Genomic DNA, 15,613 nt, shown 5'->3' with positions numbered 1-15,613 from the left:
CTATCCAGAATTTATTTTATGTAAGAACTTTGATTTTGGCTAGGGCTCCGTGAAAAACTACCGAGTTTTTGATGTTGGAGTTTTTGACAGGTTTTTAACGTGTTTTTAATGAGTCGATAACTTGGGGTTGATATTGGGGTGTCAAAAACTTGTCAAAAACTAAAATATATATGTACATGATCCTGGGAATATAGCCTATCAAATTCTCTACCTCTGCCGATGTATACAAGTTTTGGCTAGCAGTCCAGGCTGCATTTGAAGATCTCAAGGTACTATGTGATTGGTGTGCAACCCCATCATTGATAGACCACATGGATCCTATCACACCATGAAATCTGGAGAATTGCATTGCTGCAGCGAGATGGATGGCTTCATTGGGGCTGGACTCATCACCAACAGTAGTGTGGCAAGCTGATAAGAATGCAAACTCCAGGTTCTGCCAATGGGATCGGATGATCTTACCAAGTGGGATGTGGATGGAATCTTGGGCACTTGTGATGAACAAGGCATCACAGCTGTACTTGCTTGCATTGAGGATAACAACAGGACCACCTTTTGCTGCCTTCTGGAGGTCAGAAAATAGCGGAGGTAGGAGAAACCAGCAAAAATCGGGTAGCAGGCAGATGGGTGAGACCACATTGTCCCATTGAATGGTTAGTTGATGGATTTGTGGGGACTTGTCTTCAGTAGACTCATTGAACATGTGATGAAGGTGGAAGCTGAGCTGCTCTGCCACCAATGTCATGCCGGCATTACCTGATGCAGAAAGTTCATCCAGTGGTGTGCTGAAGCGTGCAAACTGGGTCCAGAATACTGCATGGCCTTGCTCCACCAGTTCCACAGCAGCTGGGAAAGAGCCACGATGAACACCACATGAGAATGCATCCATTGCAAAAGATGATGTAGCATCCTTCACCGCATCAAAATGGTGGGAGGAGGGCGATAGAGTAGTAACGTGCTGATCGAGCAATCTTAGGGTGATTTGATAGGCCATCAATGCAGAGCCATGGTGGAGCTTGACTTGGCAGCACATTATAAGGGCCTGTACAGTGGGCATTTGCATTACCATAGTGAAAAAATGTCAAAATGACCTGAAAAAACACATTTTTTGAGTGTGTCAAAAACTGGTCAAAAACCCTTCAAAGGTGGAGGTGAGTTAAAAACTCATCATTAACTCTGTGGGTAGTTTTTCATGGAGACCTAATTTTGGCCACAGCAACACAATGCCCTGGGTGTTGCTTGTTGTCGTTCATGGTGTTCATATGAACTATCAAACTTTAATTTCAGTCACAGAGTGGCACAATGCCCTGGGCACTGCTCACCATCGCTCGTTGTGTTCATGCAAATGAACTATCAATCTGATTCCTTCAGGTACTGTCCAACTTCCAGTGTCAGCACACCATGCATGTGCTGTTGTTGGCTGTAAGAGCACCTGCATCAACAAGAACTGCACTTAGCGCACTTACCAAAAGCACTGCAAGCACTTGGGTGGCATCATCTCACTGATCGATCATGTTGGAGGTGATGTTCTGATCAATGTAGAGAGGTCTCCCTCCCCCTGCAGTGATCAGTCATTCCAGGCTAAGCCCTCCCCAACATATTTGGCTTATTCCATTCCATCCTTCAGCACACCATCTCCACCCCCAAAACCTTGTATGATGATGAAACTCTGCATAATTGGTGCAACCTATGTGACATCAAGCTAGTCAAGAGCTAGCAGTTGTAATACCTTTGGCATATTCCACTGGAGAGTTCTAGGCACTACTAGTGTCCAGTTGGTAGATGCCCACAGCCTCACTGTGCATTTGGGTGTGCACATCTGCTACATGTAACCCTACTTTTGAACATCCTTTTTTGATCCAATCTTGATGAATCATCCTCAGCATAGTCCTGTGAGAATTAAATTGTGGTACATTGCTACATTATGATTGGACAGTGCAACAGAATAATGGTCAATATGCTTTGGTATCAAAGACATCATTGACTTAGCTGTTCCTAGCTGTCTGAATTTAAATACCTCTTGATGTTACCAGTCAGTCTGTTCTCCGATGAACTCTGGAGTTAGATTATGTTAGGTTTTTTGTGATTCAATTTTAGTGTCCTATGGAGAGTTACACTCTAAGGAGGACAATACTATCTAGTCTAGGGGACCCCCAGTGCCCCCTTTCGCATCCCTGGGTTTGTGAATGCCCTGGTGTGAGGTGTATCCCCACCAGTCCACCATTCCTGCTGGCTGTTTTAGACATGCCACCCTATGAGGATGAGACAACTTGTAAATATGGGAGCTATGTGCATAATCTGGCATATATGAAGACAAAAAGCACATACTCAGCCACTTTCGTAGATATTATGTTAAGTTAATAATGACCAGACAACCACTGGTGTGAAATGTGCAGAACAGTATTGGATTTGGAACATCATTTGCTCTGCCAACTGATTTCAAGTTTGAAACACTTAGCATGTTTCATTTAAATGAAACTGCTTCCCCATTAGATCTAATTGTTTCATCCAAAGTTCTTGCGATTAACCAAGATTCTCACTCAAGGAACTGATATCCAGATGGATTACTATACAAGCACTGCATGGCAGTGGTATGTCTGCACAAACTCCATATGCCCCATCCAGATATGACCTCAGTCTCAAATGATCCTGCATGGTTGCTATTTATCAGTGCTTCTATTATTCTCAATTATACTGTAGGTCTGTAGAGAGCAAGTGGGATGGGGATGGTGACGTCTCACTATCACTGACTGGTTTTGCAGTTGTATCTTCTGCTGCAGTGGTGTACAATTGGGGTGGGTGAAATAATACTTTCTGAGGGTATCCTTAATATTTATATGGTATTCAAGCATTAACATTCAGACAAGAGGTAAGTTGATGTCATTGGTGCAGCTACTGTATCTTGCTAAGGATGCTTTTACAGCTTGAACTGGTCTGGGTAAGCAGGGTCCTATATCAGAAGCAAATTGAATAATGACTTGGAGTAGATGCATGCCTGGTCCTTCATAACCATTCTTTATATATGTGTACATTATGCTATGAATGCAGCTGATATGTTGCACTGAGTTGACTTCAACATATGCAGGTGCACTACATTGGAATACTATATTCTGTGTAAGTTTGCAAGTCTAACCAGTTGACACTGCACTGGATTGACAAGCTATACCTCACAATTAGGATCAACATAATAGGTATGTACCCTCCCAAACGTGCTATGTTTGTTTCTTTGACTAATTGGTGGCATGTAGATTATCTCCCATTCTCAATAACAGATGTAGTGGGTGTTCTGCACCAATGCCTCCTATTCCTATTCGGTTAATAACTATGCTCCTAAACAGAAGTGAGTGATATTTTCAGCCACCTTGTCATGTTAAACACAACTGCAGCAGCTATAAGTTCATTTGTGTTGAGAGGTGATCTGTCAGAGCACCCGAGCTGGTACCACTCTAATATCACATCTGTCATGCCTGTCATTGCATGCCACTCACCTAGTTATGATTATTTTCCTTCTTCCTCACTACTTAAGACAGCTAGATACTATTGTTGCACCTCAGTCTCTTCAACCATAGACTGAGGTGTGTATACTGCTCTCATTCCTACATACAAAGTACTCATTAGCACACCCATTAGGCTCACACTACTTTAGGTTTGTACATTAGGAATAAAGTCTCTTTGACCATAGACTGAGGCTTGTGCTACTTTAGCTCTCACCTTAATAATTTGAAGCATCTAGTCCATCAATGCACACCAGTAACCTGGGTTTTCAGGCCTTATCTTCTACTTCATATCAGTATGGATGCCTGTTGTTGTCAATGCTATGCTGGGTGGTGAGCTTACCTGTGGTACCTTACTGATACTGACTTGACTAAAGTATTATGCAAGCCATCATCATGGTTCAGATACATGCCATGTATCAATGATCCAAAAAGATGCTTGTCTTTCTCATTGTAGTTTTGTTGGCTTTCATGATTGCCTCCAGCATTATCACAGTAATGGCAAACATCAGTGTTTCAGTAGGTAAGCTTTAATTATCAGTGAAACCCTCAAGCACTTAAGACTTATGGACAAATACCAGAAGAATATATCCTTTTTGGCTACCATAATTGTGTTCTCACAGATGACACATACCAGTTGGATCTGGCCAATGAGAGTTTGATACCCACCACTATGTGGGAGATTCTCACCTTCATTCTTGCAGTCTGGATTGTCATAAAACACCTCCATGAGCTGCGACAATCTCCAACAGGATCAACCACTAGGGACTATTTCACAGTATTAACTAAAAGTCATGCATTGAAGGTTCAACTACTATGCTGGCTTGCAGAGCAAAAGAAAGAAAGAGGGCTCTGACTCTGGGGGAAGAGAAAGGCTACTGACTCTCTAGGTGTTGGTTGAAGTGTGCTGAGTGATGTGTTTGACCCTTAGGGGAAGCAAGGAAAGCAAATCCACAGAGTGACACCAGGTTAACTCTGGTGAAGCATGCTGAAAGCACATGCATGGGAATATGGAGCATGTAGGAGTGCGAAGCATGGGAATAAGGCGCATGTGGTGCGCAGATGTATAAGAAACTGGTAGAAGGTGTGAAGACATGAACTGATGCTGCTGAGAGGAAACTGATGATAATAGACTGTGCTGAGGGACTAGGGCAACAACTAATGCATGCTAACTGAAGATGATAGCTTCTAACTCTAGATGATGACTACTGGATGCTAAGTGACATGATGGTTGTTTTTGTATCTCCAAACTTCCTAGGCAACAGGTAAGCTGTGTCTAGGCATGCTCCCAGGGCTCAGAAGCGAATAGGGAGTGCTCTTTGTGTGTAAGAGCCTGTACAGCAACAGATTATATGATGGATTATTTGTACAATTGTTTGCACAGATTATTCCCATGGTGTGAGCTCCAGTGTGACTTTGTGTGACATACAGTGTGGCTCCATGCTGAACCTCCTTGCTATCAGATATGGCTTGCTCACAAAAGCCAAAATCTGTGGTGGCAAATCCTAGGAAACCACCATCTGGAAAAACTCATTTGATGGTGTGGGAAAATGTGCCATCTGAAATCTCGACAACCAGTACAACTTGGACCCATTGGAATGAAGATCACACCTTGAGGCTGATCAAGTTTCTGGCTTCATGTAGATCAGAAGCCAGTGATGGAATGAACTTCAAGATTGGAGTCTTTCAAGCTGCAGCTGCTCATTTCCTTGAGCCCCCTGAAGGAGTTTCAAAGGAAGGATGGGTGCCACCTGTTGCAAGAGATTCTCGTGCTTGCAAGAACAAATGGGCTGTAGTAAGTACATCTATTCTTTTCTTGATGCAACTCACACATTTTCAGATACAAAAAAAGTACAAGATCATTCTTGATATCAAGGCCCAGTCTGGCTTTTCTTGGGATGATGAGTTTGGTGCTGGCATTGACAGTACATTGGAAGCAGTATGGGCTGCATATGTCAAGGTATGATGTTTTCCTGCAGTATACTATGTATCTCATTTTTGATTCAAGAGGTGCCCTGATGCTGCACCATTTCGCAACAAGGGATGGCCACACTTTGATGAACTCAATACTCTTTTGTCCACTACTGCTTCAAAAGGAACTCATGCATTTCATGCTGTGCTAGAGGAGTCCTGTGAGCAGTCACCTGATCTTGATTTTCTGAATGAAGAGGGCCTTCTGCAGCCTGAGCATGTCAAGAATTTGTCTTGAGATGATCAGGATGTTCTAGATGAGAGTAGGGATGATGAAGACTTGATCCCTTGGGACAAAACTCCACCTTGTCAAAGTCACACTCCAGCTCCCCTTCCAAAGCGAAAATTTGACAGTATCTCTGCTTCTACTTCCACCAGTTCAACTTTGGGTCCAGCATTGAAGAGGCATCATGTGAGTGGTGCTGCAGCACTTTTTGCTATTGCTGACCAGTTTTTGGACTTCACTGATACATTTTGCTCAAGTTCTCAAGCCCAGTCATCATCTCTTGCTCCATCACCAATTTGTTTGAAGGCAGTGTGCCATGCAATGTGCCCAGAATGTCAAGACCCATCTCACTGGTGATGAAATGGCTGCTCTCATCGAAGCCTTCCAGACCAATGTTAGTGCTGTGGATGCATATATGGTAATGCAAGATGACAATGCTCATCACTCATTCATCAATTGAAAAATCATGCACATCAATAGTTGATAATTTTTTAACTTCTATGAGAATATATTAGGTTGACCTCTACTGCCTTCTATGTGTTTGTTGATGTTCCTGCAGGAATACTTGGTAGTCTTACCACATTTTGTTTCCTATCTCTTCTCTTTGTTCCTTTGCTGCTTCTTGTTCTTCAAAATTTGCTGGTCCTTCTGCTAGATCTCCCCTATCATTCCCCAACTCCAAGCCATCAATACTACCATCATTAAATTCATGTATTTCATCCAGGTCATGAATCTGAATAAAGTTGTGTACAGCACAGAGTGTGGGAGGGATATGAGCTTGGAAGGTCATGCTATATTCTGGTGGGTTTATGAGTATCGGAAATCATCTCTTGAGTACACCAAAAATCCATTCAACAACATTTCATGCTTGTGCATATTGGAGATTGTACAATTCAAGTGAATTTTTCAGTCTCACAAAAGATGTTGGTCTGTGGACAGATTTGAGGACTTAGAAAATATGAACCTCACAGCAGCTCAACCTCACTCTGCAAGATGGTAGTGAACATTTCGGTGAGGTACAAGCAGTGCTTCACATATACCAAACCCTGCATCAGCAAGATAATATCTTCCCTTTGGAACAAACAGATCCATCAGCCAAGCTTCATTGAACAGCATGGCATCTGATACTGATCCATCCCAGCCACTGAGGATATACTGGAATTGGAGATCAGAAGAACAGCATGCCAGGCAGTTTTGACTGACTCCTCCTTTTCAGTTATGTGCAAGATGCCTCTCATCTGCAGAGGGGCAGCAGTTGATGTGAGTGCCATCAATTGCCCCAAGAGCTCCTGCAAAGTATGGAAAGAACTTGGGGTTCTTGTGAATTTCATGTGGAATAGGAGAATCTTCTTTTGGCAAAAACACATATCTCTTGTAGAAAGGCAAGGATGAGAGAGTGAGAAGAATTTGCTTGAAGTACCTGATTTTTTTGAGTCAAGTAGACAAGCATTTTAAAAAAAAGGTACTTTGTAATTGTGGTGTGTGAGTGTTGAAACCTCTCAGCAACATGTCAACTTTTGAGGCCTGTGACACAGGTATACAAAAAAATTGCTGTTTGTTCTTCAAGTGTGACAAATTTTGAGTCATCTAACCCAGAGTCCTGTAGTTCTTGAACAAGTGCAAGAAATACATGCTTTCACATCCCAAGTTCATTTTTGATCCTTTCAGGGTGTCCATTGAGAAGTTCCTGGACCCATGCAAAGCCAGACAATATAGAAGTATGATATGGCTCTTTGTCAAGGTATGGAGTAATATAGGCTACAGCAATTGTAATAATTAACTGTGCAATCATTGCTGCAACAGTTCACAAGAGATGGAGCCTGTGCAGCAGGTCCTTTGGATGAGGCATGGTATGATGTCAGCGCAGTTTTGCCCCTACATTAGGGTTTGGATGAGTGACATCAGAAGGTGCTGAAAAGTCATGCCAGGTTGTGTGGGAATAATCTGTACAAATAATCCACAGTGATAATCTGTTGCTGTACAGGCCCTAAGTGATGTAAGGAAGGGTCCATAATGAAATAAAGTATCATATGATACCAGAAATGGTCTGATATGAGAAATAAATAAAAAGGGATTCACTAGGGGACTGGTTGGATGATAGATGGACACTCTAGGATGCTGCATGACAAAGTGCAACCAAGCACAGGAAGAGTGCACTAAGCACGTGCATGGGAATGCGTGACATAGTGCAGGAATGTGTCGTGCCTCTGGCGCATTTCATAAGAAAGTCATAGCTAGTGAGTTGCACACTGTACCAATCATCATGAGTCATAATATGCGCAATATATGCCTGGAGGAATCTCATTCTCTACAGTGTTTTATTTTGTAGCATGAGTCCAGTGATTTAGATGCCATTGTCTTGTTTCATTAAAGTCCTGCATGTGTTAGCTTTGCTGTCATTGCTTGCCTCAGTCTAAGCTCACTGTCTACAAATTCCTTGGTGTGCCAACCTGTGACTAAGTATCTGTGTCTGTTTGCTCATGATCATTTCTACAGTACTCACCATTGGTGGGAAGTACCTTTATTAGTGCTGTTCTCCCAATCGCCCAGGTGTTGCAGATATTTGTGCTGGGTCCATGTCTGATCCTCAGCATTCACAGATATCATGCTAAACTTGTGACAAGGTCTGATGGGGGAATATGCATGACATCTATTTATTTCCAGGCTAGTGACAATACATTGACTGGCGGAGATGTTTTGCATGGTGATCCAAATGATCAACCATGATTATTAGGAGTTTTGTCATGGTATCTATTGGTATTCTTGAGTGATTTGGAGGATAGAATTAGGTCTGGGAAAACCACTGCCATGCTATATTGGAATTATCATTATCTGCCATCTACACTCACATAAGCTCAGGTAAAAGCATTTCATCACATCATGTGATGTTACTAGACATGTATATTATGTGTTGTTATAGCATCCCAACTTTGTTTCTCCCTGCTCTGAATTGCCTGAACTACCAGGTGTCACCAGTATCATTTGTTGGATGTTGTGTCATGATGACAATACATGTTCAACCTTCTTTGCTGCAAAGAGGTTGAAGGATCAAGAGACACTAGTATGAGATGTCATTCTTCAAGTTGACAGAGCTTGTTTTTTTTTGCTCAGTGCTAGGCCATGATTGATACTTGAAATGCTGGACAACACATTATTTGAAGTGTGCATCCACGACCACTACTAAGATTGTTTCATTACATGTTTTCCAGAATACTGTTCGAATATTTGAAGTGCAGTGCTGCTGGAGCTGTCCTTGTTACAGACAATTGCAGCTGTTATTCACTGATCTACAACCTGTACACAGATGAATACATTGAAAGTCAAGAACATTTGAGATTGGATTGGTTCCACCACAAGTGTGCCTAAAGCCTTGTTGTGGAGTAGATTTAACATGCTGTTATCCTTGAACTGACTAAATTTGCAAACTGCCTTCTCTTTCCTGATGTGATTGTCCCCTTGTCTTCCCTTTGTGCATGTGCAATAGCATGAATTGATGGAGTTGTCATGGAACTGCTCAAAAATCATACAACATACTATGCTCTATAGGCTACCATTTATCATGCCATAATATTTGGAAATGGTGACTGACCCTCTAAAATGATGCTCACTCTATAAATTTTTTAGCAGTGCATCACACACAAAAGCAACCTCATTGAGTCCACAGATGCTGGGTGACTTGGTGCACAGGTCACCTTGCATATTGTGGTATTAGAATGAGACCCAGCCCTATTGTGCTTGTCTGCAGCAAGCTCAATGCATGCAGATATTGTACAAGGAAAGGGTGATGCAGTGGGCAGTCTGGGCAGTCTGGCCTTCTCAAGATACATGGCACTAAATGCAGGCTCACCCTTGAACAGCTTAGCCCTCAGATTGACTAGCTTCAATTGAAACTATGTATTGACTCTCTCCTATCCAATGTCACATCATCAGCTGCTCCTTTGTCTTCAACACATGCCATTCTAACATATTCCCTTCTAAAATCTTCTTCTGCCCCTTCTCAGCTCAAAGCCAAGTCCATTTGCATCCTTGACTAATAGACCATCAACTCTACTCCATTGTTCAGGAGAGCTGATAGCCATATGTTTCTTCCATCTTCCTCTCTCTCAGACACACTGAATACCCCAAGTCCCTCAGACCATCCATCAATCTACTCAACTCCTCGCTAGAAGGCTTGTTGCATAACTCCGAGTCCTAAATCCCCACTGTGCTGAACCAACACTGGAGATTCAAACCTGGGCAATGTGATTGATGATGAACTGAAGGAGTCCATAAGGTAGTGCAAAGTACACATCAGTCCAGCTAGGTTGTTGGTGACCTCTGTGTGGGCAAGTCAATAACTAATTTTGCAAATTGCAGGAAAACAGCTGCAGTAATCCAAGGGCATGAAGACATGTGATCAACTTGTGCTCGCACAGAAATCAACAGGCCGGTGTGATGATCATACCGGCACTAGGCATGTATGATCAATAGGATGGTTCTTCTCACCTTCAGAAAAGGAGATAAAGTGCAGATCATTAAATCCATATATATTGACCCATCCGCTCTTACTCCAGTCTGGTCCTAGGAATCTGCCCTCCCATGTCCTATCCATGTCCACCTATCTCCGCTGGTGTGTTATTTTTCTCAAATGTCATTGCTAAATGAGCTGCAGGTCTTATTACATGACTACTCACATTCCACAGTGCATGATGTTTTATTACCTATAGACTCATTGCACACTTGCTAACTATGCTACAATTCTTGCCTATGCATTCCGGACATTCACATGCTATGATATAAATGACCACAGTACATATGATTGAGTAGTTTTCCTTTCCCCCAGACTCAGCTCTATAGGAGAACCGTTCTCACATTATTTTTGTAGACCTTGCACAATCCATCTATTTTGCTCTTTCTTGACAATCCTGTGCAATTCAACTGCTCTGAAGTTCCATACTGCTAGGATCTTACCCTTAAAGCTCTTGCAAGAATACCCAACCTGCGACCAGTAGTTTAGTGCTGTTCTTCACTCATGCTATATCCCTTGCGACTGGCCGCTCCATAGAAGTGTGGTTGATTTTGTGTGCATTACATCTGTCGCACCAGCATCTGACATCCGATACATTCACACATATCTTCCAACGGTTCGTCTCACTCCTGTGATACTAACATCAGTTGATTCTTGCCTGTGCTCACGGTCGATTCTTTGGTATAGAAATTCAGAGGTATACATATGGTCTGCATTCAAGTTTCTTAGGCTGACATAGGTTATAACTCCCTCGCTCACTTACTTCCCTCACACATAATTGAAGGAAGTGCTTCAATAGCAGTCCTCTCAGGCTGATCAATTAAACTCGCACCTCTTAGGATAAGTAGTGCTAGTTGCTAACCGCCTAGTCCCTATTACTTCTTCACAACTGGAGCCCACTGCGAGGGGGCCATTTGAAGCTGGAAGGCAGATCGCTTAGGTCAAATGAAACCCAAGAGCTTTGCACACTTGCAGACATCTTGAAGAAGACTTTTTCTACCTGGTATTTCAGAACATCAAAGAAGAAACCAAAGTGGGACCATCCACCTTGCATACCCATTCCTCTTCAGAAGCCTCTGTTATCCAGAACCTTGCTTCCGACTTACCCCTAACAGAACCAGAGTCCAAGGGAGAAGATACTCACTTCCCTGAATCATTCAACCATTTGCTACCCCAAGTCCCATTCATTACTTTAGACACTCCATCCACCAAATCATCACTTACCCCTTTAAACCCTACCTGTGACCTGTCACCCGGAAGGCAAAACCTGTTCACACCTGCACCTTTCTTACTCATAACCACTTCCTCTCCATGTAGATGTTTAGTCATGCTCCCACCTACTTTACCTGACCCCGCACACCATACCCCTTCAGCCCCACAAGGCCCATGCCATCTCAAACCCCTATTGCACAACCTGCAGCTATGACTACCCCATATAAAATGCCTCTCTGAGAAACTGATGTGGCACCCAAATTCGATGGAATGCCCACACAGCTACTCCCATTCTTTGAGGATGTAGAACAACTGGCCAACTATGCTAATCTAGATCAGGAAAAGCACATCAAGGCAGCACTTTGATATGCGCCCATCAGTGAATTGGAAACTTGGGCATGCAGGCCCACAGCCAAAGGGAATGATTGAAATAAGTTTGTTGACACTATAAAGGCTGTGTATCCAGGATGCGATGATGACTGCTACTACACTCATACTGACCTAGAGAACCTCTGCACAGAACAAGCCCACATCCTGATATGCTCCAAGGAAGAGTTAGGGCAATACTACCACAACTTCCTCAAAGTCTCACAATACCTAATCAACAAACAATGGTTAGCAGAACTAGAATGTGGTAGATTTTTCCTCCAAGGGGTCCACTCAACAGCCAATGCAGCTATCAGGTGAAGGCTCAAAATAAAACTTGTCGCTCACCACCCTGATGACCTGTACACATTAGATCAGGTATACAAGGCCGCAGTTTTCTTATTACCTAGCATCACATCCACCACAGTACCTGTCCAACCGCCAGCACAGTCCTCTGCAACTACGACCCAAGCAACCATGCCTTCTACACCCACCCCACAACCTAATGCAGGGACCATGGTAAAGAAGGAATACAGCCAACTGTGGTATAACAGTTGTTACTTTTGCGGAGGAGACCATTTTATGAAGACTTGCGTGATGTGTGATGAGTATGCAAGGGAAGGTAAGATAAGCATCACCTCTGATAACAAGATCATTATGCCCGATGGTCGTGGTATTCCCAGAAGGCAAGGAGATGGAAACTTCAAGCAGTGCATCAATGAATTCTTGTGTAATGGGCTCACAATGGGTGCCAATGCTATGGTTCTCAGTAACATGTACTGTTGTGCTGAACTGACTGTCCAAGCAGTGCTTGATATCAAGCCTTACACATTCATGCACACATGCACTGACATCCAGGAAGATGTGAGCAAAGATGACGAAGAATTGATGCACCTTGAACAAGAAGCTACCAGAGCCTGCGAAGTGTTCACAGCAGTAAAAGTGGATCGTGCTAACTGCAAAGCAGACAAAGGTAAAAACATGTGGTTTGAGGGCGTCAACATACCACCACATCCCAAGCCAGGTCCATCATTGAGAACCGCTGATGCAGTAGAAGAAGTAGTTTCCCTGCAGGTAAAGGCATCTGGGTCAAAGGCCGCTAGTTCCCCTAATAAGGGCATGGTGGTTGTGACACCTGTAGGTTCTTCAACCACACCTGGTATGGCCTCCTCATCTTTGAATCCCACAACCTCTTCTTCATCCTATGAACCACTGGCCGCCAACCAACCCTCAATGCAGTTCAGGTACTCCTTCCCACTGGAAGACAAGGATGTGGACAAGCATGTAGTCAACTGCATGCTAGACTCTACCATCAGTGTACCTATGCATGAATTAATAGCAGTATCCACCGATGTCCGCAAGGTATTCAAGGAAATGACCATGACCAAGTGTGTTATGGTAGGGACTATCTCAGTCAATGAACTAGGTAGCATGCCAGGAATGCAAGATTTTCTGAAGAAGTATAATGGCTGCCTGCAAAGGAATGACGATGGACACATTGTGGCCAAACACTTTGAATCCTTGAGATGTATCAGAGCAGTGACACTTCATGGCCAGGTCCTCTCCTGCATCCTTGACCAAGGCGCAGAGTGCATCATAATGCCGCAATCTGCCTGGCGCATGCTGGGTGGTATTCTGCTAAGATCTGACCACAAGCTAACCATGGAGTCCATTAATACTTCAACTGATGAGACACTAGGAGTAATAGAGAATTTCCCGCTAGACTTTGGCATGGGAGAAATGCTATTCCAAGTTCAGGTTGTTCCAACCACTAACTTTGATATCTTGCTAGGGCACCCATTCTTTACGCTCACCAGCTGCCATACAGAAGATCTTCCTAACAGAGACCAGGATATCACACTAATGGACCCAAATTCAGGAAAGGTAATATGCATCCCTACCATGTGTTGGGTAAAGAAATGTCCAGGTTGTGAAGCCAGTGTGCACACTCTCTCAGGTGCATGCAAGAAGGGTTTTTGATAATTGATGATTCACACAATATGCAAGGAGACAAATGGACAATTTCCTACCTGCCACTCTCTCTTATTTCTCGTCCTACTACATTACTTCCTGGTTCTAATTTTCATCTCGCGCCAACTGCACAATACCTGCTCTTACAGAGCAAACATGCCTTATTTGCCTTTTCACCTGCACAGTTCTCAGCATGCTATAATCATCTTGTATCTACATGCTTGATCATTGACCATACATCCATTGATGCATTTAACAGTGTATATTCTTTTGACAAAACCCGACATGCACTGGTTTATAAGCTGGTCGCAAAGAAGGTCCACACAGTTTAAACCACCATGCAACCCAAGTATAGAATCACAAGAAGATTACCCAATGACCCATTGGCTGGCATGCCCCAATTGCCAACCCACCCACCTGACTTTGTCCCAGGTGTCCACTTCACCCAAGAAAGAGCGGATGAATTGGACTTAGACCCCACTAACTGGTTATGGCTGGAAGAGCTTAAGCTTATACACTGGCTCATCCAGACACACAAATTAGCGTTTGCATGGGATGCGACCGAGCACAGTCATCTCAATGAAACCTATTTCCCTCCTTACAAAATTCCTACCATCCCACACACTCCCTGGTCTCAACGCAATATCCCTATACTGCTGGCAACCCTTGGAGAAGTTATCCACATCATCAAAGAGAAGATCCAGTCTGGTGTTTATGAACCGTCAACTGCAGCCTACTGTTCATGGTGGTTTTGTGTGGTCAAGTAAGATGGTAAATCACTGTGATTAGTACATGATCTTCAACCACTGAATGCAGTAACTATCCGAGACTCATCACTCCCTCCCTTTGTTGAACAATTAGCTGAATCTTTTGCCAGGTATGTGGTATACGGTATGATGGACTTATATTCAGGTTACAATCAGTGTGCGCTACATGAGGAGTCCCATGACCTCATGACCTTTGGAACACCACTAGGACCGCACTGGCTAACAACACTCCTGCAAGGGCATGTGTTAAGAACCATGTTGCTCAAGGGAGAGAGAGACTGACTCAGAGGGGCTTGGCCTCAGCTTGTACGCTGTGCCCCTTACCCAAGTATGTGCCCTTCATTTTGTATGAGGTCCAATAATGGTCCAACGAAGTCCAGAGGACTTCCAGAGGCTGGCTACTCTGCTGGAGAGCGCTAGAGGACTTCTGGAGGAGTGTGGGAAACGTCCGGAGGAGCATGGGACAGTTACGGAGGAACACAGGAAGTGCTCAGGAGAGTTCCCACTGCAAGGTAATACTTCTACAGGAAACAGGATGGAAGGATAGGAGGTCCGAAGGTCCGGAGGACAGGAGGACAGGAGGGCAGGATGACAGAGGACAGAAGGACAGGATGTCCGGAGGTATGAAGGACAGGATGTCCGAAGGTACAGAGGGCAGGATGTCTGAAGGACAGGAGGATAGGATGTCCAAGGGTTAGGAGGACGGAACATCCAAAGGTACGGAGGGTGGAACATCTGAAGGTACAAGGGACAGGAGGTCCGGAGGTCCGGAAGGAATAGGGGCTACATCAGACGAAGTCCAATGTAGAAGCAAACAGAGGTAGACTACCCTAAGGTAGAGTCAGAGAGACAGGGATTGGACCTAAGTCTGGAAAGAGGGAAAGTGCTGGAAAGGCGGAGCTCTGGCCTAGGGAATCAATCCCTAGGCCTGATGGGTAGGACAGACTTAGGTGGACCAAAGTCCAAGAGAGGATTGGGCAAGTCTAAGTTAATATTCAAACTAAGGAACTACAGGAGTATCTACAGGGGTTATATACTGAACAATATCTGAGGGGATCAGTAAGCAAAGGAGCAGGGCTATGTATGAGCATGTGGAAAC

At 43.7% G+C, this 15,613-nt stretch overlaps 1 protein-coding gene across 1 annotated transcript; it reads right to left on the bottom strand.

Annotated features, from left to right (window-relative positions):
* Window positions 1-87: 87 nt before the first annotated feature.
* BJ212DRAFT_1366614 (uncharacterized protein) lies at window positions 88-837 on the bottom strand. The gene has a single exon (XM_041336108.1). The coding sequence runs from the start codon at window positions 743-745 to the stop codon at window positions 95-97; it is 651 nt and encodes a 216-aa protein (XP_041191457.1). The 5' UTR covers window positions 746-837; the 3' UTR covers window positions 88-94.
* Between the last annotated feature and the right edge of the window lie 14,776 nt (window positions 838-15,613).

Source organism: Suillus subaureus, assembly GCF_016647635.1.
Source record: "Suillus subaureus strain MN1 chromosome Unknown BJ212scaffold_23, whole genome shotgun sequence".
NCBI lineage: Eukaryota > Fungi > Basidiomycota > Agaricomycetes > Boletales > Suillaceae > Suillus > Suillus subaureus.
This window is presented reverse-complemented; position numbering and strand designations above follow the sequence as displayed.

Coding starts and splice junctions, on each gene's coding strand:
- BJ212DRAFT_1366614 (XM_041336108.1), bottom strand. CDS start 745: ATGACATTGGTGGCAGAGCAGCTCAGCTTCCACCTTCATCACATGTTC.